At 38.9% G+C, this 27422-nt stretch overlaps 1 protein-coding gene across 3 annotated transcripts in view; it reads right to left on the bottom strand.

Annotated features, from left to right (window-relative positions):
• Positions 1 to 17195: 17195 nt before the first annotated feature.
• LOC116427841 (uncharacterized) overlaps positions 17196 to 27422 on the bottom strand; it is a 315812-nt gene continuing 305585 nt past the window's right edge. Inside the window, exons 8-9 of one of the 3 annotated variants that reach the window (XM_031978647.2) lie at positions 24534 to 24780; positions 17196 to 22243 (exon numbers count right to left, since the gene is read on the bottom strand). In XM_031978647.2, coding sequence (XP_031834507.2) covers positions 22012 to 22243; positions 24534 to 24780 — 479 coding nt within the window. In that variant the 3' untranslated portion in view covers positions 17196 to 22011. The remainder of the gene's footprint in view (positions 22244 to 24533; positions 24781 to 27422) is intronic. The other 2 variants (XM_076370966.1, XM_031978648.2) reach the window with 2 other exon arrangements.

Here is a 27422-nt window from a genome sequence, read left to right as displayed (position 1 = left end):
TATTTTTATGTTGCTAAACAAATGAAATAATAAGAGAAAACAATGGATTATTTATATTTTTGTGGTAATTCTGGAAACAAATTACTAAGTATTTTTACGTGGCTAAAAATGAGATAATGAAGAAAGGCAGTGGATTATTTATATTTTTGTGGTAATTAGAAACAAGTTGTGAACTATGACTAATAATATTACTTAACATTGCATGCATCGTTTTATAATTTCGTTGGTAACTACTTTCACAAGAATTATTTTAGTTTCACTGATTTTTCATATGAGATACTGTTTTCATTATAAATGGTTTTTTTCTTTGTAGGTTAAAAATCGATATCCGAAAAAGGTATTTTATTTCAATTCTTAAAGAATAGTAACGTAGGTTCATACTCGTTCAAAAGATATAGTCTGAAATCTCTATTGAGTCTGATTCGATATAGTGGAGCAAGAGGTTGAAGGACTTGAGATGGAGTACGTATCAGTGAAAGGATTTATTGCACCTAAACTCGCGATAACAGGTATCATTCCGTGGAAAGGCATTGAGAAACACTTAAGCGGTAAACAAAATGGAAAAGAATGGGTCCAGAGGCAAAAGCTAAATCGAGAGGAAACTGCACGCGGGAGAGACGTTCGTGCCTGTTTGCGGTGAAGTCGTTTAGCAGAAGGTGTACGTATTCAGGGGAGAAGAGTCCTTAAAATAGAAAGTTAGGAACCCTTACGTATAATGACCTTAAATTCGCGTTGGGTATGAAAGAATCATGTAATTTGCTTTTACCAACAACTGAAAAAGTGCAAAGTTTAGTTTCTCGGGAGAAAAGCTTGAATGCACTTTGCAGTCTACTGGTCGTTTAAAAATTCTTGATCGATGAGTTTCACAACTCTCCGACGCTTTTAAAATATAAAGTTTCGGAAAGTATTTTCATTGCATTGTTTTCGAAAAGATTGAAACTCCCTATTTAAGAAGCTCATTACCGTACGCAAGTAATTTTTATGTTGAAATTCAAACTTCGAAAACTGAGAATGTAAATGAATACTCTGTTCAATAAAATACATTTGATCGATAAAAACAAATATTTAATGAGTTAAGGTAGGAAAAATACGCAGTGGAAGAAGGTTAACAGAAGAATAGAAAACTTTAAATCTATGGATAAATAAAAATAAATAAAGAACATTGACACAAGATACTCGCAGAACCTTTAAAGTACATAAAGTACAATACGTACCGAACGTTCAGCGCGCCGAGTTTAAAACTCGACGGAAATTGGTGAAATTCCGCGAACGTTGCAAGAATAATTCTTGCTACACGTTGTTTCCTTTACGCCATCAAAACACCAAAGAATTCGATTTAACGCGGTAGCCCTCAGTACTCGATGCAATTCACCGATGGGGCGGGCCCACGGCGTTGCAACGTCAGCTAAGGGGCAAAGGCGGTTGAGGTCGATCGTGTTTTCTGTTGGGAAATGGAATTTTCACTGCTACGGAGCGGGAGTTTCGCAGCTTCATGGGACATAAACGAGAAAAGTCGATACAGCGCTGGGAGTCGACAGTTGCGGCCAAACGACCGGGATATATTAATTGCCACTGGCATTCAGGAGCCGGGCGTAGAGGAAGGTGAGAGCCCTGCAAAAAGAGGAAAAGTTAAAGCGCGTAGAGACAGAAGTTTCGCGTTGCTGGCGGAACACGACGTTGTGTTTCAGTGATTATAGTTGTAAATTTAAAACACTGTATCGAAACAATCGCTGTTTTATTTTATTTAAATAGCATTCTTTCAATTGTACTCTTTAAACAATTACAGACTTCTTTTATTTATTATTTTAAATAGTTCTGAATTCTTTTTATATTTTCCATCTGATTTCATTGTTCCTACTTCATTCTTCATTTCGAAATTAAACAATTAACATCGAAGAAATTTTACAAAGAACGAAACAGTCTTGTTAAATTTGGCATTTATAGAAATATACAAATTTGCACATAAGAAGTCAATCTGTTGTGTCATATTTTACATTTGAGTAATAAGTATTAGTTATTGGTTATAATGAGTTGAAAAAGAAGTATTAATTATTAGTTATTAATGAGTTGTTGTAAATTTATTATTTTATTTGGTCTTTAATAATTACTAGTAAGATTCAAATAAGTGAAAAGACTACCGAGTCTTTAAGACTCATTAAGATTTACCGAGTTTTTAATGAATATATGAAATCCAGAATCTGATAGTTATAAATATCTGAGATTTATTTTTGCTTTCACGAAAAGCTGAGTAGGTCAATATTAGAATTTCCTACAACCCACCGAGATATACTCAATGTAATTAACAAAGTTTATGGAAGATCGAAAAGTCTTCAGATTTCCGGCACACGGTTTTCAGAGGTGATGCTCGGAATTGGAGCAGCAGTTGCGATTGCGTTGTCGTAAAAGCTACGGAGATCGAATTGGAAGGAGCTTTGCAAAAGCTGACTGCTATCAAACTCGCTAACTTTTACGATCGGCCTACGATATTGGACATCGCGACTTCTATCTGCCTCAATTTTAAGGCGAGCAAGATTATGAGACGCATTGGAGGGAAACGATACCGAATCGAACCGATTCTAATCGAATTTCCGTAAAACGTCACGATACTGGAGAATCAAAGGATCTAATTAATTTTAATAGATTTTTGTTTATCCCTGTTGAGAAGATATCGTAGTAATTAAACAAAATTCTACAATTTTCAGGTTCAATTGTTTTGTACATATTATAGCCATCAGAAAAATGTTGAAACTTTCTGCTGCAGTTGTTTAAAATATGTTACGATGATCATGAAAAATAAAGTCGACGAATATAAAAGGAATGGTTTTGAGAGGAATTTTTCTATGAAACAAATAATAACAAGACTATACTTAATGCTGCTTTAAGGGATAGCAGTAATGACTAGTCTTAATTCTTCATGAATCTTTTATACAATTGACTCAGGAATGACCGATTTTCACGTCCTCCGACTATTTGCGCTGCACTCCGAGCGTCATTTGAATTTCAAGAAAGTCACCAGTCCTATTTCAAAGGTGAAAGCACGACCACTGCGTTTGAAACTATTGATAGTCCTCCAACACCGAAGTAGGGAAGATCTTTCCGTACTTAATACGGAAATACGAAAATATGGAAATACGAAAAGACGTGCCGCACATAAATTTAAATAAATATATTCCTTTTTTACTATATAAATTACTTAGCAATCTATAAATCATTAATAAACAAAATTAGTACACACGAGCCACTCATTGGAAAAATCGATTAACACCATCTTCTCAATTTCTTCAGATTTTATCATTAACGCAGGCTTCACGGGCTCTTAACTGTTCATATTTAAAATAAATTTCATTCTAACTGGGTTCGGTATCATGAAATAATAAAAAGTCTTTTAGCCATATAAAAATTGCAATAATAATAAAAATTACTTCTAAAACACACTACTTTATTCGTTTTACACACTCGTTAAATTGAAGCTGTACTTGTAATATTATAGTAAAATACATTTTACAATAATTATTTGATTTCGTATTTAAAGGAACATTTTCAAAATCAACTTATAATTGTTGCATTACTTATTGATTTGTTCAATGAGTGGCTCATATATCCGAATAAAATAGCCAAAAGCGAAATTCTTCACGCGACACACCCGAATCTCTGAATCATTTCCCAGGCCAAGAGGTTAACGCGCTTCTCACTAGTTCGAGATGTATCGAAGTTCGCTTGCAGCTTGAAATTAAAACGGATGAAAGTACAAGGAGCGATAAAAAGTGGAACGAAGAAGTGGAACGAGAAGTCCGCGAGAACAACGAGTAGGGGTGGCGAAGCATTGCTTGTTGACGGGGGATTATTATGTGGGCCGCTTCGAAAAGCGGCGCGGCGCGGCGCGGAGGCCGGGGCAAGTGTCCGGTAGGAGGCAAGATTTATTCCGGCAAAATACAACGGCGGCGGCCGTGAATATCGTTTCCGCGCGGCAGCGCGCCGCTTTTAATTAAATCGCATATCCGCACAGGCGCGAAACGAATAAATTCTATGGGGTTGACGTGTGACTTGTTAACGGCGACGATTGTGCTCGGCCCCCTTGACGTCTTGTTCGCTCGGGTCGCTGGAAATTCGTGCGTAACGCTGCCAGCGCAAAGGAGGCCCGTGGAATACAAAGAAAAGGGAACGAAACTCGCGAGAGAACCCACGGCTACGGGGGTGAGCGCGCGCCAAGAAACGCGGCTGCAACAAAAGGCCCGGTTGATGAATTTTTTAATTAGCTACCGTTCGCCCGATCTACGCAGAAATTAAGAATCGACTATAATATGCACCCCGCTTAGAAAATAGGTTGGCCGACGTTGTTAATTAACGACGCGCCGGGGGTTGTGAAGCTCGCTCCGTGAATGTGTTCGCAGTTTTCGAGATCTTTCTTGTGAATAACTCTGTTTTGCATGTAGCGCTTTATCATACGAGTTCTCTGAAAATTAGCGGGGAAAACAGACGAATGTTCTACCTAGAAAATGGTATTTATTATTAAACCGTTGCTCCGTTCTTTCGTCGATAATGAAGGTTTGTGTTAGCGATACTGAGATTGAGTACGATATTCTTCTTTGGTGGGACGATATAAAAGTTTCTAAAGCGCACATTGAAACGCATGCAATTTTTCTGTGGATATTACAGCATTTTCATACTTGAATAAAAGGGAATTGACGAGAAGGATGGAACAGATTCTTTCGTACAGCGGATACTATAAAACGATTTTATAGAAGACAAAAACCATATCGGGCTTATGGAACGAAGAAAGGACAACGAAATAAAGGACGTACCTTTAGGTCTTGTATTATTCCGAGTGTTTGTTCGTGTAACTCATTTTATAGCCGGTCTATAGGAAGTAAAATCTGAGGTTATGGTAAAGAATTTTCCGTATGAGGGATCAATTCTTACGTATCAAAGGTAACAGTTGCTTGCATACTGTTTATTTAAAATAATGCGAATCTTTTAAACAGAATAATCCTGTTTATAAAACGTATTTTTATAGATGCTCATACCATGAATATAGTTTTAATATCGGCACAAAGGAAAAGTATTTAACTCAGTTGCTTCTCTATCAGAAAAATCAAGATTTAAAAGCTGCAATGTAATTACGAAAGAAAACAGCAGGTACGTCAATAATGAAAAAGAAACACCAGCAGTTGTTTTCGTTATCCAATCTAAAACTAATTTTTACTACAACACTGCATATGAATCAAACTTTAATCTTGTTCCTCAGAAGCTAAAGTTACAAGTTGATCAACTCGGAAATCAAACCATATCCAAATCGAATAAACTACATGTTAACCCCTCGCACTCCATAGGCGCTTCTCAGTTGCCAATTAATTTGACACAGCAAAATTATAAAGTTTGATATTTAACATTAAACTTTGTACACTGCATCAATATGAAAAAATTTCGTCGGTATCTCATCAGAAAATGTTAAGTATTTATAGTGAAAGAGTTAAATAACATATTTGTATCTTCATCCTATTAACAACTCCTTCAAAGTAAATGTTATTCGTATTACCAAAACGTAATACAATTATACTATTTCACGGAAATCTTCGAATAATTGATGAATTGAATTTCAATCCGTCAGATATTGTCCCGGTATCATCATTCCTTATCCACGTATATTAATACAAGAAGGACACGTCAGACAGCTGGACAATTATGCTTCATTCAACATTTGTCAGCGTCCACGGTGCACAGGATGATTTATGACGATCTTCAGCAGCGTCCCGTTTCGGTTACATCTCGCCAATGTGTCGGTATCAATGGCGCGCCGGTTACGTGAAAGCGATGACAACGTTTAGGCAGAGAAGACAAATCGCGTCACGCGAGAACAATGATCGTAATTACAGTCATCGTTGTACTGTCGTGCCCGTACACCCGACGCAACTGGTTTGTCAAAATGACAATAACCGTATTCAATAAAATCGAGTTTCTTCACACATCCACAGGAATATATTAAAATTCCGCGCAAACTTCATTAAACCAATTTCCAGATCATCCCCGCTGGTAGTTCGATAAATTAAACATCGTGATAAATATAATCTCCTTACCTCCGTTTCAAAACAAGCTACCATTCGACTGAATACCTGCTCCACGAATTACTTTCGCGAACACGTATCGATAACTCAATCGCAATCCCCAATTATCACGCAAACCTCGCGCTTCTCCAATCGATCCTCCAAACTTGTTCACCCTCATAAAATTTCAAAAATACAAACAGGAACGTAACAAGCGAAAAAATTCCCAATAAAAAAAGTGCAACCGAGCAAGTGTTAAAAACCGTGTCACCGTTCGCGGCGCGCGGCTAACGAACGGTCTCCCATTGTTTCGCTGGGACACGGTAAGCTGATCACTCGCGGAAGTTGTTCCGATGCTGGATCGCTTAACCGCGCGAGTCCGTCGAACGGATCATGCCGATATGATTATCGAATTATGCGAGCCCCGGTGCACGTGGCCGCGTTCGCCGAACCGCCTGGCTACATAACCAATATTTAACGCCTATTAGTGCCAAAGAGAATTTATCTTACGGCGCCACGGGGGCTCGCAACTCGTCGAAGGGGCAACCGTGCGGCGAGGGGTTGGTCGGGGGTTCGAGTCGTCGGCGGCGTAGGGGCGCGTGGGGCGGGTTTAACGCATACAAGCAGCCGGCACGCGCGGAAATTACGCGACAGTGGATATCTGCTATTGATTTACCGGCAGCAGGTGCATACGGACCGAATGAATCTTCGTCGGCCATATTATTAGGACGGATACTACAGCGGACCGTCTTTATCGCACTCGTTACAGGTCGTACGACGATTAAATCTGTCGAACGACCGACGGTCGCAGATTTTTTCCACAACAAATCTGACCGTTAATCCGGGAAAGGATTAACGGAGAGAGATATGCAGCCGGAATTTTTAGAATGAAATATTTGCGTTGGGTTTTTCGTTTAGAGGTTTAAAGCGGATTAGCTGATTCCGGATGGAGCTGCTTTGAATGCTATTTTTCCCCTTGGTTTTAGTTTTCGACGGGAGCCCCGCGTTCCCCGGCGTTCCGCGCGGCTTTTCAATTGATTTTAACCGTGGATATCAAATGAATGTTGCTCGAATGAGGGGGAACTCGATTTTATGTTTCGGACGGTTTTCGGTCGTTGAATTATTCTTTTTGATGGCGCTGGAGATTATGCGTTTAAACGGTGTATAATTCGCGCGGAAGGTTGTGAACATGTTTCGATATACTAGAATACTTTAAACGTTTTCAAATGGTCGTTGATATTTTGCAGAGGATATTCGAATCTTTATATTTGATATGTAATTGTTTTTAAAAGATATTCCTTGAATCGTTAGTTTAATTTACTTTCATTTAATTTAAATAAAAGTGGTGTCAGCAGAACACTCTCATAAATCACGGACGGATTAATGCGATAAATCTTATTAAACGTTTGCAGCTATAGAACTCGTGGGTTGATAATGCCATTGTGTATTTTTGGCGAAACCGCAACGTGCAACCGCGATCAACAGTTGCTGAACGCGATAAAAGGAGCACTCGCGTGCACAATGTTCCTTTAATTCGCTAATTGTGGCATTGTGCTCGCATACCGTGATAAAGTGTAATGCTGGACAATCGCAGCTGATGAGTATAAAGTACTGAAAAGAGAGGAAATATCGATTCTAATATAGGAAGACAAACCGTCAAAGAGCGGGTTTTCTTTCATGTCTGCTCGATCGTGATTTGAATGCCGCCGAGCAGAGTTTTCCAAATTAAAAGCGGAGGCCGATGCAGCACGGTCTGCGTTTCGCTCATTCAAGCAGTATAAGCTAAAAGCCTGTATAAAAGGGAACAGTCCGCCGCCACTCAAAGACGAAACCTGCACGGAAAGTTGAATTCACACACCGCGCCACCGTTTCAAACGTGAAACTCGCGCGCATCTTTTCGTCTGCGTCTTTTCCGTCCACCTCAATGAAGCTATTTAGTCACGGCAAACGATTATATTGATTGATATCGAATAGAACATCCATTGCAACCGCTTTCGACGGAAAAAAGGCACCTTCATTTGAATGCCTCTGTTTGCGAATAGCAGGAAACAGTTTATTGACGAAACGGAATTCGAAAGCGAAATAATTATCAAACTTCCCTGTTCGTTTGAAAAAATTATTGCTCAGCATTGGAACGAAATTGTTCATACGCGAATATGATGACAACAATATGAATAATACTTTATATGACACCTTAACGTATATCCATATGAAACAATACAGCAACAAAGAATTTACAAATAACAAATCATAAATTAACCACACTTTCTTTAAGAAACCAATATTCTCCATTGAAGAATGAAAATATAATCACTATATAATTATAACCATAAATCTCACTTTTATAATATATAACCCCGAATCAAAATTTCTTTCCCCGTAAATTTTATTTCAACGCTACCGTAAATCTTCACCGTTCAAAAAGGAAGAACGATAAATATTACTTCTAATCGCCGACGGTCCCGGACGAAATAGATCATCGCGTCAATAATTAACAACACGGATCCGTGAACGGCCGAAACGGCCAATCGATCGTTCCCACGGAAATGAAAAGACAGATATTTCAGCATTCCGTAGCGTCAGCGATATTGCCGCAATCCGGCGAAATGAAATATCCAACCTAGCTAAAGAGTCCATTCGGCATCGACGTCTAAAAGTGATCACATTTAATTATTTTTCTACATCGTTTGATTCAGCGATGGAGTGCTGAGCGTATTTGTCGAGCGGTCCGCGCCCACCCGCTCGCCCGCTCGCCCGCCCACTCGGGGGCCCGGCTTTATTCGAAAATATATTACGTCGGCGTTGCGTAAGTCGGAAGCTTTGAACACGCAGGCTCACAGCCCTTTGAAAACGCGCCCAGCCGCGGTGCCATGGCGCTGCCGACAAAATTCTACGGGACTCATTAATCGGAAATTTCATTCCCTCCCCGCTACGCTCTGCTTGTTGCTACGCCATTCCCCTCCAGACGAATTGATTGCAATATTTCAAACCTTGACGAATGAGTTATGCTCGTTTTACGAGTCGCGATCAATTTTTCGCCTCGTAGAGATTTCCAACGAATTGTAGGTACATAGAGTAACGGTGGCTAATATGGAACAACTCCTACTATGGAGTTTAAAATAAACAGCTCGATATGCCGTCAATTACCATAGAAAGCACTTCATTAATAATAAAAAACAATCATATTAATAGTTGCACGTCAATTTAGAATTTGTCATTGAACGGGAGGCATTATTGTGTTTGGTAGTACGTTAAATTTCCTGGAAGCATTGAATAATCAGGTTTCTTAATATGTATAGGCCAAAAAATTTATTTTTCATGATTTATCATTGGACGTGATTGCTTTTCACTCTTCAAAAGCAATTTGCTACAAATTTATATTTTTCTTAGAACAGTTACTATTTTTCTATCGGAATATATGGGTTCCTAATATGGAACACGATCCATATTGGGAGCGCACTCTCTGTTAATATTACGTATTATAATATTATATCTTTATTTTGTGCTACAAACATGATAATGAAAAAAGAATGTCCATTGTATTCAAGAAAAATGTAGCGTTACTAATATATCCAACGTATAGAAGAAACTAAAGAAAAAGAGTAACATAATACAAAATCAAAACAGTGGAAGATTCGTTTATTTATTCTTCTTAATTCCATAAATATTCATATCTCGTGATAAAAATGAGTTTTGTTTACAAATTACCTAGGTGCTCCATATTAGGAGCCATGTTTTCAGATTACTGTTGTTTACTATTATCAATCGGTGCATGAATATTTATGAATTTCTTCGCGTCTTAATACTGGTTTCACTGAAAAAAATGTATATTTCTTGTTTTAGTAAGCCTTTCAAACCAGGTGTTCCATATTAGATGCTGTTACCCTATAACATATTTTTTTCTACTCAATTCCAAAAAACAATTAGCTTTTTCGAGCGGTACATGGGTTACACCGGATGTCCAATCCTCGGCTTCAAAATGGCTACTCCCCGGTGCGTTCCAAAAATATAACGAACTGACATTTATTCAACACAACGGGAATTCTCTAATCAATGTTTCACGGATCTCGCATTCGATCTGGCACATTTTAAAAATGAAACATTGGAAGCTTAATAATGCATAGAATCGACGTACGGCAAATTTTGCGTAAAAATTCGTTTCTGCTGTAACTTTGCGGGAACACTGGAGTTAATAGAATTTGCTCTGATGGGAAGTGTGATTGATTTACGAATAAGATTGTCAGTTGGGTTTCGTGTATTTAGCGCGTGTCTTTAGAATTTGATTTGTTCGGAATCGCGGTATTATTGTGCTTGGAAACAATCATTTATTATTAGTGCGTTTTTTAAATACGGCGGCGCGTGTTATTGCACGCGTTTGGACCGACTCTAATCATGTTAGTCACGGCGCGCCGATGTGTTCCGTTTGTATCGTATTTGCTTTGTACAAAAAATGGCATTTGTTCTCATTCGAAAATTTCCGTCGCGCGTTTTAACGGCGAAACAGGGAGATATACAGTGAAACAAAACGGTCTCTAGAGAAAAAACCGTATCTGAACGTAGAAAATAAAGGAAATGATTTAAGTGATAAAGTTAGGCGGACGCTCTGTATGTATTTCCTCGGTCTGGAACACGCACCCCGCGATCGGGTCGTTTCCCTGGGAAATGCCTTTATCATGCGCGGCTAACGGAATATTGAATAACTCGTGGCACGCAAGTGGAAAATATTTGGTGCAGTTAAAAAATTACTTGGCCACGGGCGTGGAACTTCCTTGATCGCGGAAAGCATATTCACCGAAATTGCCTTATGAAATATTCAACAATATAAATTCAATAAAACAGTACGCATTAACGGCGCACCGTTCCAAACGCACAGTACACGGTATTGTTACGGTTCACTTTTTCCAGGCTGAGCGTTATTGCGCTTGAAATATCGAGAAGCACGGTCAAGTTTTACGTTCCCGTTAAATCGAATCAATTTTGGATTGAACGAGGTTAATCCGACGCGTTTGAATAATTCGATCGAGTGATCCTACTAGAGTACGTAATCGTTGGAACGAATGAAATGATTTTATTCAACGTTTCCTTTCGCTACTCGAATTTTTCGGCTGCAGGAAACTCCGAAATGTAATCTTTCCTGATGAGGATGTTTTACATTCATTTTCATAATACTTCATATTCATGACATTACGCGCCGGAAAAACGTAATAATATTCACAGTGGATCGTAAACACGCATAGGTATGCGCCGACATGAAAGGACTTTTAATTCTGTCATCAGAGTGTAATTGTTTATACTGCGAAGAGAGGTCAAGAGACGCTGATTTTGACATTCGCTAAATCTCGTGAAAGTTTGGTGTTAAATACTTCTTGACGATAATGTTTAAAACATTCCCATAGTTCAACTGCTTACAGTATACCTAATTCTAAGTAGCTGACCTCTTAACAATATCCATATGATTTGCAAAAGTGAAATTGCATTCACATTATACATTAAAATATTCCTACTGACGCGTAGACTATTCTCCAATAAAAAAAAATGAAATTTTCCAATTCTCGCAGTTTCCCAACCAGATCACTTCAACCACGCGTGTCCATGAAACATTCTCCAGCTAAACTTCTTGGAAAACGTAGACCTTAAACGAACGAAATTTTATTTTACACTTTGGAGTTATTTCTCTAAATAGAATCATCCCCTTCGGTTGTACGACCAGTTACGGGACACCCTCGGTAACGAGTTTACCGAGGATCCACCCTCGGTCCTCGTCAACCGATCATTCGTAGGTACCCGTCTCGATGCTGTCTTAGCCATTTTAAAAAGCAGTCGACAACCCCTCGTCGAACCCTCGTCCCTCCTCTTCGAACCGGCGCAACTTTTCTGGTAAACAGCCCTCCGGCCGTTTCCTCCGTGTCCGACTAATACCGACGGCATCTCCGTCGGCTGGCCTCGTTACCACTCTAAAATGCATAAATTGGAGGTGGTGCGGGCGAAGAAAAGCAGCCCGGTTCGTCGACTGGTGAAGAGAAGGGGAGGGGAACACGGCGGCCGCCTAGCCTTTTCTGGCCCGACACTCATTAGGTAACTTGTAGAGACGCGACCGCGGGTATACCCTTTCCAGATACGACCCGACCCTACGCTTATGAAGTAATTTCACCTCCTTGGAGCAGGAAAGTTCTGCAGCTCGGGTAATAAACTTATGTCAAAGTGATGGCCTTCAGTCGTGCCCGTCGACGTTCAGATGGCGAAAATCGACGACAAGCCGCGTCGATCGTCTCGCGAAAGCCAGACGCCTGGTCGTTAACGACGATAAGTATGCCTAGATATTTCGAGACCCCTCGCGTGGCCACAGTGAAGATTTCAATTATTTGGGTCCGGTGCCTGAAACTGTGACACTTGGAACTTTGGACAAACGAAGATGTGAGGATACGAATGATTAATTGAGAGTGTAATTTCGTTGTTAATTCCTGAATTTAATGGAATTACTGAATTATATTTAAGCGAAAATGATTGAGCTTCTGTGGTTTTTTTCTGTATAGGAAATGGGAGGTCAATTGGAAAATATTAATGGTTGTACGACAGAATAATAAATGTCGATAAGTATCATTATACAAATTACAATAAGATAAATACTTATTGTCGATAAATATTTCTAATCGATGAATAACACTATTATTCTCTATTTTCAAATATTTCTACCTTCAGCGTTCTTTCCGAGCGAACATCAAACGATAGTCGTGCATAGTAAAACCGTGTCCAAAACAAGCTCACTCGATGAATTTTGAAGGGTCGATCTTTCCGTGATCGAAGTATCATATTGGAAAATATTATTTTACATTTTCCACTGATCCGTTCATGTAAGGGATGAATCTCGCAACCTTCCCGGATTGAGTACACCCAATATACCTATTCTATGGAATAGAACACGGGTTTCGTATCCACGAGACTCTATGAAACACGAAAAACATGTTGCCGCGCGCGAACGATATAATTTACAATGTTCAATAATATTTAACGGACATTTCTCGGACACAGAGCCAACGCGGAACACAATGTTTTTGTTTCAGGGCAAATGGCGCAGATATAAAAAAGGGCTGAAGCTGAAAGCCTGAATGGACACGACACGAGGCGAGAGTGAACCGATGATGCCGCTAATCGTATTGTTCGAATTCACGCGTTCCACGGCGCTCGGCACACGCAAACTCACGATCCTGGCGTGGCATTATTACGAGTTTCGCGATCGTGTCACGCCAGTATGTACTACCAATCCGCTCATTACGTTTCATTTGTCCGGGTCTGTGAACGCCATTTATGCAGGCCAGGCATCATTAACCCTTTTAGCGACGGATGAGCTAGCTATCGATCGTTCGTAACGTACGCGCGTATTCGTGCGATTCTGGATTATGCGGGAGTATTCGGACATGCTCGTATGCAACACATCAATAGTCTCGGACTTCCTTTCAGAGTTTTTGAAAATGACGCGCTGAAAATATTTGGACGTCTGGCTGGTTTTAATGATTGACGGTAATCCGCTTTCTATGGTACAGCATCTCGTACAATGTTGTTCGAATAGAGGGGGGTACATTTCACTGTACTTACTAGAAGTACGTGGAAAATTTTTGGATAGTAAGTAATAAGTAAAAAATAATTAAGAAACTAAATAATTATGTTATACGTTGTGTTTGATAGTAGATAACATTTTATTTTAAATAATAGGGATCGTTTTTGTTGAATTTTGTTTTAATAAGTAGTTATTGGTGGATATTGTTATAGGTCGATTGAAAAGTCTAGATTATTAGAAGTAGGGAATGATATTGCAAATGAGGCATAATTTCAAGTGCTTCCTTTTAACCTAGGTGCTGAGCCCTCAAAGTCTTTATGAAATAGATTCTCTGGCTATTATATTCTTAAATAGATTCTGTTTTCATAAAAAAAAAGATTATTCGCAAAATTAAGGTAAGATTTGTGGAGGAGGATTTATTGACGAGTTTTATTGTAAAAGATCTTATAACAGGTTAAGACACCATACATGTTTAAATTCCTCTATGCTAACGTGACATTCAGCGCTATCTACAATGAAACAGCCAAGCTGCCAGCGCATACACGATTGGTACAAATACAGAAATAAGATTTATAGATTTTTGAAATATCATATTGAAATATCTGCGAATAAATCAAGTTGGTACCATACACTCCTCAAGAGATGGTGTTGTCACATTTATGATACACTGTTTTTAAACAATTTTAAAATACCAATTGACAAACAAAAACTATAATGTATTCTGCAGGATACAAAGTAAAATAATAAGAAATCTTCTATAATCAGTTTCACATTATTGGGAAAAAATATTTCTAATTACTTAAATTTATTGTATAATTATTATGACTTATAAATTAACTTTACCTTAGATTCAGTACTCAGAAAATCAACTTATATAATTTATGAGATTAATATAATTTCATCTTAGTCAGACGTATGTTATAAAAAGGCGTAATAGACATCAAGAACGACATTATGTAACTTCACATGTTAATGATTTATTAACTTATTTTCACATACAATAGTATTATGCGTGAACGATCAAACATTGTATAAACAAAATTTACAAAATAAAGTATAAGTCTTTACAGCTAAAAGCTACTAGTAGTAGTGGATCACATAGCTTCATACTTTTCCTCGGCCATGCAAATATTGCCGTCCGAGCCTATTTCATTTTTTTTTTGTTTACTTTATGCTCTATCTCTCATGTGTGTGTATATATATACACATATAGATATATTTATTTATATGTATATATATATATTTATATTTTGTATTTATATTTTGTATTTATATTCATATTTATAATCATATTTATAATTGCCATATACATATATATATAATATATAATATTATTTATGTATTAATATAACAAGATAATATGATATATTATATATATAAATATTATGCCAGATATTAAATAAGCTAGCTTTTCTAGTTTTTGTCCTAGCTCGGAATTTTCATGGGGTGCTGCGGGGGTGGGGACTTGGAAGGGGTGAAGAATGGTGGTGGTGTGGGTGGGGTCACAAAGGAGTGTCCGTGAGTGGAGAGTATGTGTATGGTATATGTGAAGGTTCATTTTTCATAATACAGACAGTATATTACACTCATTTAGATTCAACGATTCTCTATCTTGTAAATATAAAATTATCATCTCTTATTGTAATACCACTGACAGTTGATGTAATTATTATGTATAGCTATTTTATCTGCATTTAATATCCATATCGTACACCGAGAAGTGCATCTGTCGCTGTTTTCTTTTCTTATTTTTTCCCTTAAATTTGTTGACTTGGTAGTTCGTGATCACGGTTGAATCGTTTCTCTTACGGAGTTAATCAGTTTTAATTTTTTGGTGCCTCTTAAAACTATATTCGTCCGCCGGAATTTGCATTTTCATCTTCTTTTTTGCATCTATTTACCATCTTTTCTGGTTCTGGTTCTCTCCCTCTCTATCTCTCTCCCACTCATTCCTACACAATTTGCTTCTCTTTCACTCGCTTACATACCCCCCCCCCCATTCACCGCCCTTCTCTGTTTCTCTACGCCCCCCCACCCCTCTCTCATACTCCCTTTCATTCTCTCTTTCACACTCGCTGTACATCTCGCGACAATGAGCAAAAGTCGCCTCGCGCACATTTTTAATTTATATCTCTTTCAAAACATAACAAGCGAACGAAACGCTCCGTTAAATATAACTACGCTTCTTTTTTTCCCCCTTTCGATAAATAATAATAGTAATAAATATTTTCCGAAGAAACCTCGTGCTTCTCAGTCACACTTCGATAACTAGTCGGTAATATAGTCCTCCAAAAAAGATTTGTTTCGCGTTGATTACTAATTCGCCAACCACCGATCGAACGCGTCAACTATCGTTCTCAGCCGCTAATTTATATGCCGTGCCTCGCCCGCCCGTCGCAAGGAACGAGAAAAAGAAACAACTTATAAACGATGCACAAAGTGTCGACTTAACATAGGCCTCTTCGCGGTTTGAGATAGTAGACGTTATATCGTGCACGCGAATTCCCCGCGATTCATCGATCCTGTCGCACGATTCAACTCATCCGTGAAAAAGCAACGCACGTCGACCATCGTTCGATTCGTTCAACAAATTTCAATCGACAAAAACAACCTGTCAAATCCTCCCTGCGCGATGCACTTAGATTTATGCATCTTTCCGAATCTTTTCCGAAGAAAATGCACCTAAAACTCTCGAATACGTATAATAATGACAAGTAAAAAGATGAAAATATCAATAAAGGATACTGGACAATACAAAAACAAATATATAGTCAAAAAATGCCACAAGCGATAATCAAATATATACAAATAGATCGACGAATGAATGTTGTACAATTTGTGAACACGCTAACCTCGTGATCGAAACTATAATCCGGGCGATTATACTCGCTCGAAGAAAAATATAAATTCACGCTCGTCACTCGACACGCGTCGCTTTTTCCGCTAGCTCGCAGCTGTCCCGAGTCGCAGCGCGCGACCCACGTCCCAAGATTCGCATAAATATTAAATAATGCGCACGTCGACGGTTATTGTACAGCAATAATAATTATGGTTAAGGCGTATGTATAGTTATGTACAATACGGAAAATATACAAAGGACGTCAGCACTACAGTATATATACGTACTCTCGTTTGATTCTTGCGTACAATTATATTACTGAGGTAAGTCTTTACTGTTTCGCGAATTTTTTTCTTTTTATCCTCCTAGTCGACGCATCGACGCGTCCGCGGAGAAAGGACGAAAAACGGATATTAAAGAAAGATTCAGCCTTCTCCGCCGCGCGTTTCAATGGCGCGCGGCAGAGTCGAGCAGGCGGTCGCGCGTCGAAATCACATTCTGACGCGCGGCCGCCATTTTGAGTGAAAGAATTGAGGCGTCAAAATTAGAATTGTCTTATCTTTAAACGGTCCCATTTTGTATATAGCGATGCCAGCTGCTTCGTCCAATTTTCCTTCGCACAAACCTCAGATACTACGTCATTCTCGTTCTCTCTCTCTCTCTCTCTCTCTCTCTCTCTCATTCTCTCTCGCTCTTTCTCTCTCTCTCTTTCCCCCTCCCTCGCTCTGTCACGCCCTCTCCCTCTCTCCCTCTTTCTCTCTTTAGTCAAAGTTTTCATGTTTCTGTTGCCCGCCATCGAAATGGCCTTTCGAAAAAAACGATTGCCGCACCCTGGCCGGTGATATGTCTTTCGCCACACTGATTCGAAACGGAAATCTACGAAGCTTCTTCGGTCTAACCGAGTTTATCTCCGACATTTCGTTTGCCACGTTTCGTGTCGCGGAAGGAAGCGAGACATTTTTGAATTTGAGTTGGTTACGAGGAGAGACCCGTCGACACGTCTGCATTTATTTTCTTTTTTTTTTTCATAGTTCTTCTCGGGCTTTTGATTTGCTTTGATGTGAAGTCGCTTGTGAGGGGCGCGTGAATCGCGAACTGAGCGTGAAATTTTGAAAGAAGCTTGGAAATGTGAGCGTGACCGCGTCCTGGCGATTACTCGTTGCTACAGTTGAATGAAACGGTCACTGTTCAGACGCACTCGCACATTTTCATGATTCTCTTTCGTACATTGTAAACAGTAGTGGTCCTTGCATTTAGAATTTCAGTACGTTTGATCTGAGCGACTGAAGTTTCGCGTGAACTATTTCGTGGAACTGATCGATCGAAGTTTGATGACAGTTAATTGTTTGTCTCAACTAGCTTCTATTTTATTATAAAAAGTCGTGCGTACATAAATACATTAATATTTTAAAACACGTGTTCTTCGGTGTGCAATTCTGAACAGCGTTTGATATTCCTCTCGACTACTAAAACACATAGAAGAATGTCTAGAGGTATCTACACAACAACTAAACATTTCGTTACGTTTCCCTTCATTGTAATCTTTTGATGTGACGTGACGTTTCACTGAAAGTGATTTGGTCCACTGTAATTTTTGATATTTCATGCGTTATGAATTACATTAAGAGATCTGTCAAAGCATAAACGCTCGTCTTCTTCCTGCGTTTCAAGCCTTTATGTAGATGGAAATGCTACACTATTGTTCGAAAGTTTGGAATCACTTACACTGCCATAAGGAAATCTAACAATGTTACAAATCAATGGTCTATATTTCTTTAAAATTGTTTATAGAAATCTAATTTCGAAACGAGAAGAATAAAAAATCCATTAGAGCACTCAAGATGTAAAAATCAAACTAAAAATCGATAAAACATTGTTCCTTCTTCATATAAAATACAAGAAAAACGACACGGTAGAAAAAAATCTCCTACCAAATCTATAATAATGTAACAAATAGTAAATTACAATATCCTTCATTTCATTTGCTTTCACAGACCACAACTATAGAAAGTAATCCCAATCATTCAACCGGTAGTACATGTTCTCATCGCAGTTTCACGCAGCAACGAATAATCAACAGCGCATAAATCGACGAATACAACTCAGAACACTTCCTTCTCGAAGTCACCACGATACAACAAACGAATTCGCGCGATCCTCTTTGCTTACTTTTGATACTTGCAAGTTCTTTATTGTCTGTCTAGAGTGTATTCAGATCTACTGAAAGCTTCCCAACGTTTCTCAAAACGAAAAACGAAACGAGAAAGAACAGAAACAAGACGCAGGATATCGAGTTCACAGAAATCCTCTTAACACCGTAAATCGTGCGAACCCATTGTAAAACCGTAGACGCATTATAGAGACGCTCGCGGACGATAAGCAACGTATCGATTGACAAAAGCTTCCCCGGGACTGAATTAATCGATCAAGATTCTCGATTTTACGATCGCTGCGTATGTATACCCTACTAACTTCTCATTTAAACATTTACTCTGTTAGTTTTGTACATGTTTTATGCGCGGTGCATGCAAAGGAACATTTTTCTCGTGTATCGGGGCTAAAGTTGTGCGACGATGGTGTTCGTGTCGTTTCGAATTCTCTTTCGATAAAAAAATAAGGATGATGCGATTCCACTTTATCCTAGCGAGACCCGTGTCGCTAAAACAAGGCGGAACGGTGTTTCCGGGAGATTCCTCAAATCCCCGTCAACGGACTATATGTTTCTCTTATCATTTTTTTTTTCTTCGTGGTTTTCTCTCCCTGTTCTCGTATTTTTCTAAAGAAAAGTTACCTCGAGCCGTCCGAAAGCTCCCGTTCTCGTTGAATGTGAGCGCGTTTCGGCGTGTGTCGATCGAAATCAGGATACATAAGACACCTCGCAGAGACTTCCAATTCTTAATCAATCTGGCATGTGTCGTATGTACAAAAATCGTTCACCTTGTCTCGCGGCGGCCGGTCACACCGGGCCCCGTGTTCATCGATACGCTATATATCGTCGTCCTCGTTTTTATCATCTAAGGAATAACGTTTACAAAATTGGTTACGCGGGTTCAAAAAACGCCGGACTGAACGCCGGCCGTGTTTAAAAAGGATCCTCGGCCGTGTCGGGGGCTTGTTCAATATCCACGATACCCGACACGACGACGTCCCAGTAAAAGAATTACACCTTGTATATTTATGTATAGCCATCTAAAAAATGATTGATTGAGAATAGTATTTCTCTGTAGGTACAGTGACGTTGATTCTCTCGCAAAAATATCGCTTTTAAAAACTACCTGCGCACCCGTTTCCTTTGTCTCCCCCTTCGCTGTTTTTCTCGTGTCGATTTCAGAAAAAAAAAGAAAAAAGAAAAAAGAAAAGGAAATTCAAGACGAAACGCGCGAAACTCGTTTCCAAATGGAACACATCGGTCCTCGGATTTTCTGGCCTCCGTCGCGTCGCTTCGAGACATAAACGCCCGACGTTCTTTCTCGTGAATGTTAATGCGACGCTCAAAACGCTTGTCGCTCGGAATTCGCGAGAGTCGCGCGAATATACTACGTTCCCGCGAAACAAGTACGCCCTCGCTCGCTAAAACTACGCTCAACGGAAACTCGAATTCACCGAGACTGTACATTGCATTTGTCTTCCTTTTTTTTCCTTTTGTCGAGGAGAAGAAACTTTCTGTATCACTCGTTGATCTTAGTTTTAGCACAGCGAAAACTTATTTGTTGCTGCGGCCTCAGGGAAAATTGCTAAAGCTTGTACTCGTAACAGGAATTCATTTTTGTGGAATTATTCTTTAGCTTGGAAATAAAAATTCCAATGAAAAATGTGTCTATCGTTTATTGCATTAATCGTAATATAATATAAAACAGCTGATCAAGTATTTCATTGGTAAATCCATAAAAGTAGCATTCCAATTTACGTAACTTCGATATTAACAAGGTTTTTTCAATTTTTACAAAAATGAAAATTCGAAATTTTATTTTCGGAAGCTTTAATGTATTCACGTTACAGAGAAAAATGACTCGGTTGTGCGACTTCAACAATTTTCCGTGAGAATGCAATTTACATGTAACACGCAGTTCCCATTGGACCCTTTATCCTTTTGGGGAACGGAATCTACACAAATGAACGAACCGTTATATTTGATTAATTTTCATCAATAGAAATTTGAAAGTTCCTCGACGAATACCATAACAAATAAACTCTCTCTCTCTCTCTCTCTCTCTCTCTCTCTCTCTCTCTCTCTCTCTCTCTCTCTCTCTCTCTCTCTCTCTCTCTCTCTCTCTCTCGCTCGCTCTCTCGCTCTCTCTCTCTCGCTCTCTCTCTCTCTCCCTCTCTCTCTCTTTACATCCTGCACGCGATTATACATGTAGTATGAATAATACGGATACACGCTTAAATTTTATCCCTTAACAAGTCTCTAATTTAGCTGTTCGTTTTTTTTACAAATTCTCACCCCCCATCCCCCTTCGTTTTCCAGTCAATCCTCGCTCTAAAAAAACATATTTTCGTGCACCAGTTCCAGCACGCAACTATAATCCAACAATTTCGTTTCAGAAACGCGTTTCAAGTAAATTTTTAAAAATATTCTTAACAAATTAAGAACATAACCGTCCCTAACTGTAAAAAGAACGCCGCCATTCGTCGACCACTTCAACACGAATCGCGAGTGGTTTCGCTTGCGGGGAGTCGAAGTTTCGAACACCGACGGGAAAATGGTTTCCGCTCTAACTGTACACGCCTACGTAGCAATGAATTACCGTGGATTAATAATCATGAATTATTCTACATCGCGTCGATCAACATCCCGACAGACTTCTCGCTAACAGAACGTAGCTGGAACTCAATCGTATCATATACTTTTCTTCGCCTCGTTCTCCCTTCAATTTCTCCATCAAATTTATTTTCATCCGCTAATATCCCTCTCCCTCGAGCAGGGTCTACCGCTACGCAGAATGTATCCTTCATGATTCCGATCGGAATTTCGTCTATGTACAAGAAAGAACGAATCGCGACACGGGAGAAACACAACGGAAAGAGAACATCCTCGATATTTACACGAATTCTCCGATAGGGCAAACCCGTCGTCTCCGTCTACGAGCAAATCGGCCCGGCAAGATCATCTTCGATAGAACCATTCCACTACCGCTAATACTGGAAGTTCCATTTTTGGTTGCCATTCGTTTCGTCACGACAGAAAGGAGATACGTAACGATCGATTCCGCTCGTTCCACGCTGTTTTCATGGCCCGACAATATATGTATCGACGCTGAACGCCGCGTTAATTCGAAAATTCGATGCAAGTAAAAATGATCCTGAAATTCACGCTGGCCCGCATCACGTTCGCGGAGGCGTGATTCGAACGCGACGTTTCGCGGCGGTGAAAACAACGCAGAACGTGCGTCAATCTCTCGTTAATCACAGATGCAACGAACACGAGGACGCTGGTCGATTGCCCTCGGCGTTCGCCTCTCTTCCCCTCTTTGAAATTACAGTTTCGAGGACACCTGTTCCCTAGACACGCGTTAATTATACACAGGAACGCCGCGCGATATCGTGATGTTCTTTAACGTGGATTCGCTCGGAGGTCATCGGCACTGCTTCTGCTCGGATGCAACCGGGTTCAAGGTGCCGACGGACTTTTTCGACGACTTCTTCCCTTCGGACTTAGAAGCGCTGCTCTCCGATCCCTTCAGACCAGTCACCCTGCAGGGCTTGCTGGAGGAGGTCTTCTTGTCCTTGCTCGACTCCGACACCTTGTCCAGCTCAGCCATTGCCTCCTGTATGGCATTTTCCAGCTGCATATTCAATTTACGACTTCTAGAAGAAGAAAACGGGAGGGGCACGAGAAAATCGTGGTGTTAGTCGTGAGGATGATCGAACTCGGTGTGGTACGATCTTAGAGGGTAAACAGCGAAGCCGTGATACATCTAGGATGCGATACGCAACTACTTCGTTACTTAGGTGGTTGGTTTTCTTTTTTCTTGGACAAGGAACGCGGTGCTGGGTAAAATGTTGCTTAAAATAATATATCGAGAATAGAGTTGTTTATTGTGAATCATGCTGATCTTGGTATAGTTTGGTGGTAAAGTACCTTATCTCTTGAAATTTGTTTTTAAAGTAGTATTTGAAAATGTTACTTTAGAGAGTAATGGATTTTTTGGCTGTATTTTGAAATGTTTTCTTTTAGGTTTGCCGCTTGGATTTAATGTACTAAATTATAATAGATTCTTGCGATGTGGTATTATTATTTTTATCAGTTTGCTTCTATTAAGAAATGTTTGAAGTATGTATTGAAGTGCAAGAGTAAAATATTTCAGATTATTGAAATGAGAGCATTTATTTTGTTGAACGTTTTAAATACTTTTCCTTGGAATTTTACCCAGCACTGAAGGAACGTCACTTGGTGTCTGGAATCAATTTTGTGTTTCCTGAAGTATCCTAAACATTTTTACATCAAAAAACACAAGAAAAAAGTTCTAAACACTTGAGCAATAACCGCACAGCAGATATTTATACAATTCTCAGTGTTTGAAATGAAAGTGGAAACTGATAAAATAGATTTATTTAAATAGAAAATTATTTTCTTCTAAAAAATATAAAAATGATAAAAATTGTAAGAAAATGTATTTCGATGTATGAGCATCTGCAATGCAGTAATAACTCATATGTGAAAATTGTCGAGTCTCCTCAAATGTTCCTTAATCAATCAACGTACACAAACAGAAATTTGTATACATATTATAAATGAGTTCTTTCATTTATTGTTTGCAAAGTGCTCGTTAACACCAATTTTATTTATTATTTCTTATGCAACTCACGTTGAACTGATATGAAACGCAATTTAAAATAAATACTGAAAAATTTATCGCTATTCAATTATCTTGGATAATTTTGATTGTCTAAAAACATTTCAAATAAACACTTACTTGTATAGTTAATAATTTTTCAAGTCACTTTTATAATAAAATTCTTTCATTTAGATAAATCTACATATCTAGTTGCCAATTAAATAAAAAAATTACTCTGCAATAATTCTTCTCTTTTGTATTTCTTTTCTTTTCATGGATTTTCCACATGTACACTGATTGCATCAAACAAATTCAATTGTTACTTTGTCGATGCCCTTCAATTGCCATGTAGTCGTAATACGTTCTACAAATATTATATATACTACGAGGAACATGTTACTAAAGACAGAATAATAGTTTCATTTAAACAGCAATACTAAGCAGAATAAAAGAATTGCGCATATCTATGCAGAGTGTACAATTAAAACACATCTGAGACGCGCAACTGCGATCACGGAATTAGGATAAAAGCATCTTCCAATGAAAAAGGCTTCCTAAAAGGAACAGCTTCAAAGCATTCTACTCGCGGAAATGAATACTTGCAGTGATCGAAAATCGCAGTTACGCAAGAAGTTTCTTAAATATAACAGAGACTCGATATCATTGGCTGCTGGTTTGTTACCAATCGCTGTACAAAACTGATCCATACCAGAAATTTCGCTAAAATGTTTATGAATCAAGTTTGTAAAGCATCAATCAATTCCCGTCATTTCAAATTCAAATGATTTTTAAATCATATCAGATCTCGGGCGTGGACAAACGATAATAAAATACAAAATATATTTTCATCCAATATAACCACGCTGCTACATTACCACTTCGTCTTCTCTTTTCGAGATAACTTTCAATAATCATCGACTCTAGAAAAACTAATCTAGGAAATCAAACAACTTATCTCAGTATTCAAACATTTCCCTTCAATTATTTGCAAAGCGATATTTTCTCTAATACGAAAATGATTTACCAATATCGATATTAATAAAAGTGTCCTACATAAGATAAACAACACATCGTTAATATTCTTAACATTAACATAAAGCTGTATTTATAAAAAATACTAGTAATATTTCTAATATTAAAATCAATAGAATTCCCTTCAGTCCTTCTAGAAATAAGTTCTACAATCTTCAGTTTACAAGTTCATAAAGGATATCATTTCTTGTGCGTTACTATCGTTTGCCTCCGAGTGCGTATCACCCCTAGGTGGCATCTTAACTCGTTTCTGATTGTTAATCCCCGAACGAGGTGGTGCGACTCACTTCCTAAACTTTTTTCGCGCACGGTGGTGCGCCTCGAGGCCTTCGGAGAGGGACTTGAGAGCCTTGACCTCGACCTGGCTCCGACCGCCCCCGCCCCCGTACCAACGGACACAGACCGTCATAGACCCCGGGGGGCCTAACGACTCGACCTTGCCCGGCCATGCCGGACTTCCTCTTGCGGCGCCCCATACTAGCTCACCCACTTCCAGTTTCCTCTGGCTCTTCTCCTCTGATTTCGCCTTGGTTACTAAACGTTCCAAACAAGACACGAGATTTTCTTTCGATCTCTGTTCCATCGATTTTTCTCTCAACCGTCTTACTATTTCACTAATTAGGGAACAGGCTCTAACGACATTCGCTGATTCTCATGGAACTTTGATGGAGAAGCTTGTTCTTGCAAAAATATTTTTGGAGGTTTTCACTTTAAGGAATATGTAGACAGAATTTGGAGATTAATTTTCGAAAGGTGCTAACCTAATTAACTGACATTTGATAGAAAGTTATTATTCGTTTTAGTGTGAGCAATTAAAAATACGGACTTGAAATGCCAAATTAACTGTGTCAACTTTCTTAAATAGATTATTATTCTAGTAAAGAGATAGATAGAGAATAGATTGATTGATGAAATTTTTCATGTTCTTTTCTTATAAAAGGAATAATTAATTAAAAAAGAGTACGTATCAAATATTTTTGTAGGAAGTATTTTCTGTCAAATCTTCATCAAAATCCACGGATGTCGCTTCAGTATGTTCCCTTGTCAGGCTCGAAATATGTGGCGATTCAGCGTGAATTTAAAAGACCGAACTCGCGTCCGGTAAGCACAACGAAGAGTCACGGGATCGTGTTCTATTATTTTTAAAACGAAAATATTAAAAACAAAATAATATACTATAGTCTTCTTATCAATATTTCGCATTGAAAACAAAAGTCTTATAAAAGCCTTCCATAGACATACAAAATACAGAATTAACTAAAGCTTAACACGGTTTCATTTTATTTGTCATTCACAGTAATCGTCAGCGAGAAAAGCTAAAATTTGACTCCAATCTTTGCTTAAATTCTCCAGCACAAATATGGATCTGTATTAAAAAAAAAAAATAAAACAAATGATTAACGTATCAACCTCTTCAATAAAATGTCTGAATATTCAGGCTCTAAATTATCTCGAATCGTTGCAACAATATTTGCCAACGACACGATCTAAAACAATTCAATCTCTCCTAAAAGTTCAAAGGCACAATCATCTCAAACAGACACGTGGAATTAATTCACGTCACGATCCCGCGAGCATCCCGTCCGTCATGAAGTCGTGTGTCAACTCTGGCCAATAGGTGCAACGCGTAACAACAAAATGCTGTATATGCTGTCAGTGCGTGCTCTCGCGAATGGAACGGTCCTCCAAAAAGAAAAAAAAAAGAAAACTGTTCAACCGATGGCATAACCACTTCTCTATCTCTGTCGAGCTTGTACGCAATATACTTCTCCAAATTTGTGCTTCTTGCTCGCGCGTGTGCTCGTTAAATAAATGATTAGTAGCTTCATTCAAAATGGTGGTAGGCGAGATCAGTGGCAAAAATGAAATATCAGATGAGTCGAGCACATGCAATGACTCGTCGCGTCGATCACGCGTCATACCGCGCCGATTCTCGAAACGATCGAAAACGTTCTAACGATCCGAGGGACGAGTTCACCGAAGAAATTCAATTTCACGCGCGATTAAGTTGCAAAACGGCGTCGTCTTCCGTTAACTCCTTGCCTTATGATATCTTTCGTAACTGAACTTCTTAACATGACTTCGTTATTAGTAATGTATTATTAATAATTCTTAAAATGTCTTTATTATGCATAATTTACCATAATTCTTAAAACGATGTTAGAAATAATGCATCCATTAGAAATAATAAAGAATTTAACGTTCATCTATAACAACATTCACTTGAAAATACAACAATCAAGAAGAGAAAAATAATATTCAATTCGAACTCGAAAGCACCGAGTAACGTTTATTTTCGTTAACGTACGTTTAAGAAGATCTTCCCCGTGATTCTGGCACGATATTATATGGCAAGGGGTTAATTCGAACGTACCGCGGCAGTTCGATCGTGCAAACGATAAAATTCGCCGATTTACACGCGGACGATAATCTTTCCGTTATTTCGACGATGCGTAACGATCGGGAAGTAAATTTTCGGGCACTCGTTCGGCCGTGGCGAGCTTCTACGAGCGTAATAAAGTTGCAGATTTACGTGACAAATTATCGCGCGCGAGGTCGTCGAGTTCGGCGCCCGCCCGGGTTACGAAAACAACGATCCCACCCCGAGATTATGCACATGCGACACGCGGGGGGAGGGAACGTGAGGGTGGATTATGTACAAGAGATGGCCGTAATAAATAAACCGGTGAGCCACACCCGCGCCGAAATGAAACGTATGACTGAAGAAGCCCCCTTTTCCGGCCCCCAACATCATCTCTCACGCAGAATGGCACGTGACAACTTGGCGCGTGGACAATGATATTAACAAACCTGACAGCCAATTAGTAAGAAAAAAAAATGAAAAAAAAGAAAACAAAACGCAACGAATCCTTCCGGTCGCTGGTGGATTATTTTGCTATATTTTTTAGTGGTTTAACAGCGCCGCTCGTTAACTTGTGTGGTAGCAAGCATCGAGTCTCCTTGGTTCGAACAACGGACAAAGACGTTTAGTATGTTTACTGACATCACTTACCTGCTTCGAGCACCCAGCGATAATATAGCAAGTAATTATTCTTCGACGCGGCAGCGTTATTTAACCGCGAGCGGAATTATTCATTGATTACCGATTTTGTGAAGAATTGTATTTGATTATGAAAAGAAATGTACTATTTACATTCTTTGAACAAGCTATTTTC

Source organism: Nomia melanderi, chromosome 9 (assembly GCF_051020985.1).
Source record: "Nomia melanderi isolate GNS246 chromosome 9, iyNomMela1, whole genome shotgun sequence".
Taxonomy (NCBI): Eukaryota; Metazoa; Arthropoda; class Insecta; order Hymenoptera; family Halictidae; genus Nomia; species Nomia melanderi.
The sequence above is the reverse complement of the archived record's forward strand: the minus strand, read 5'-3'. Positions and strand labels throughout refer to the sequence as shown.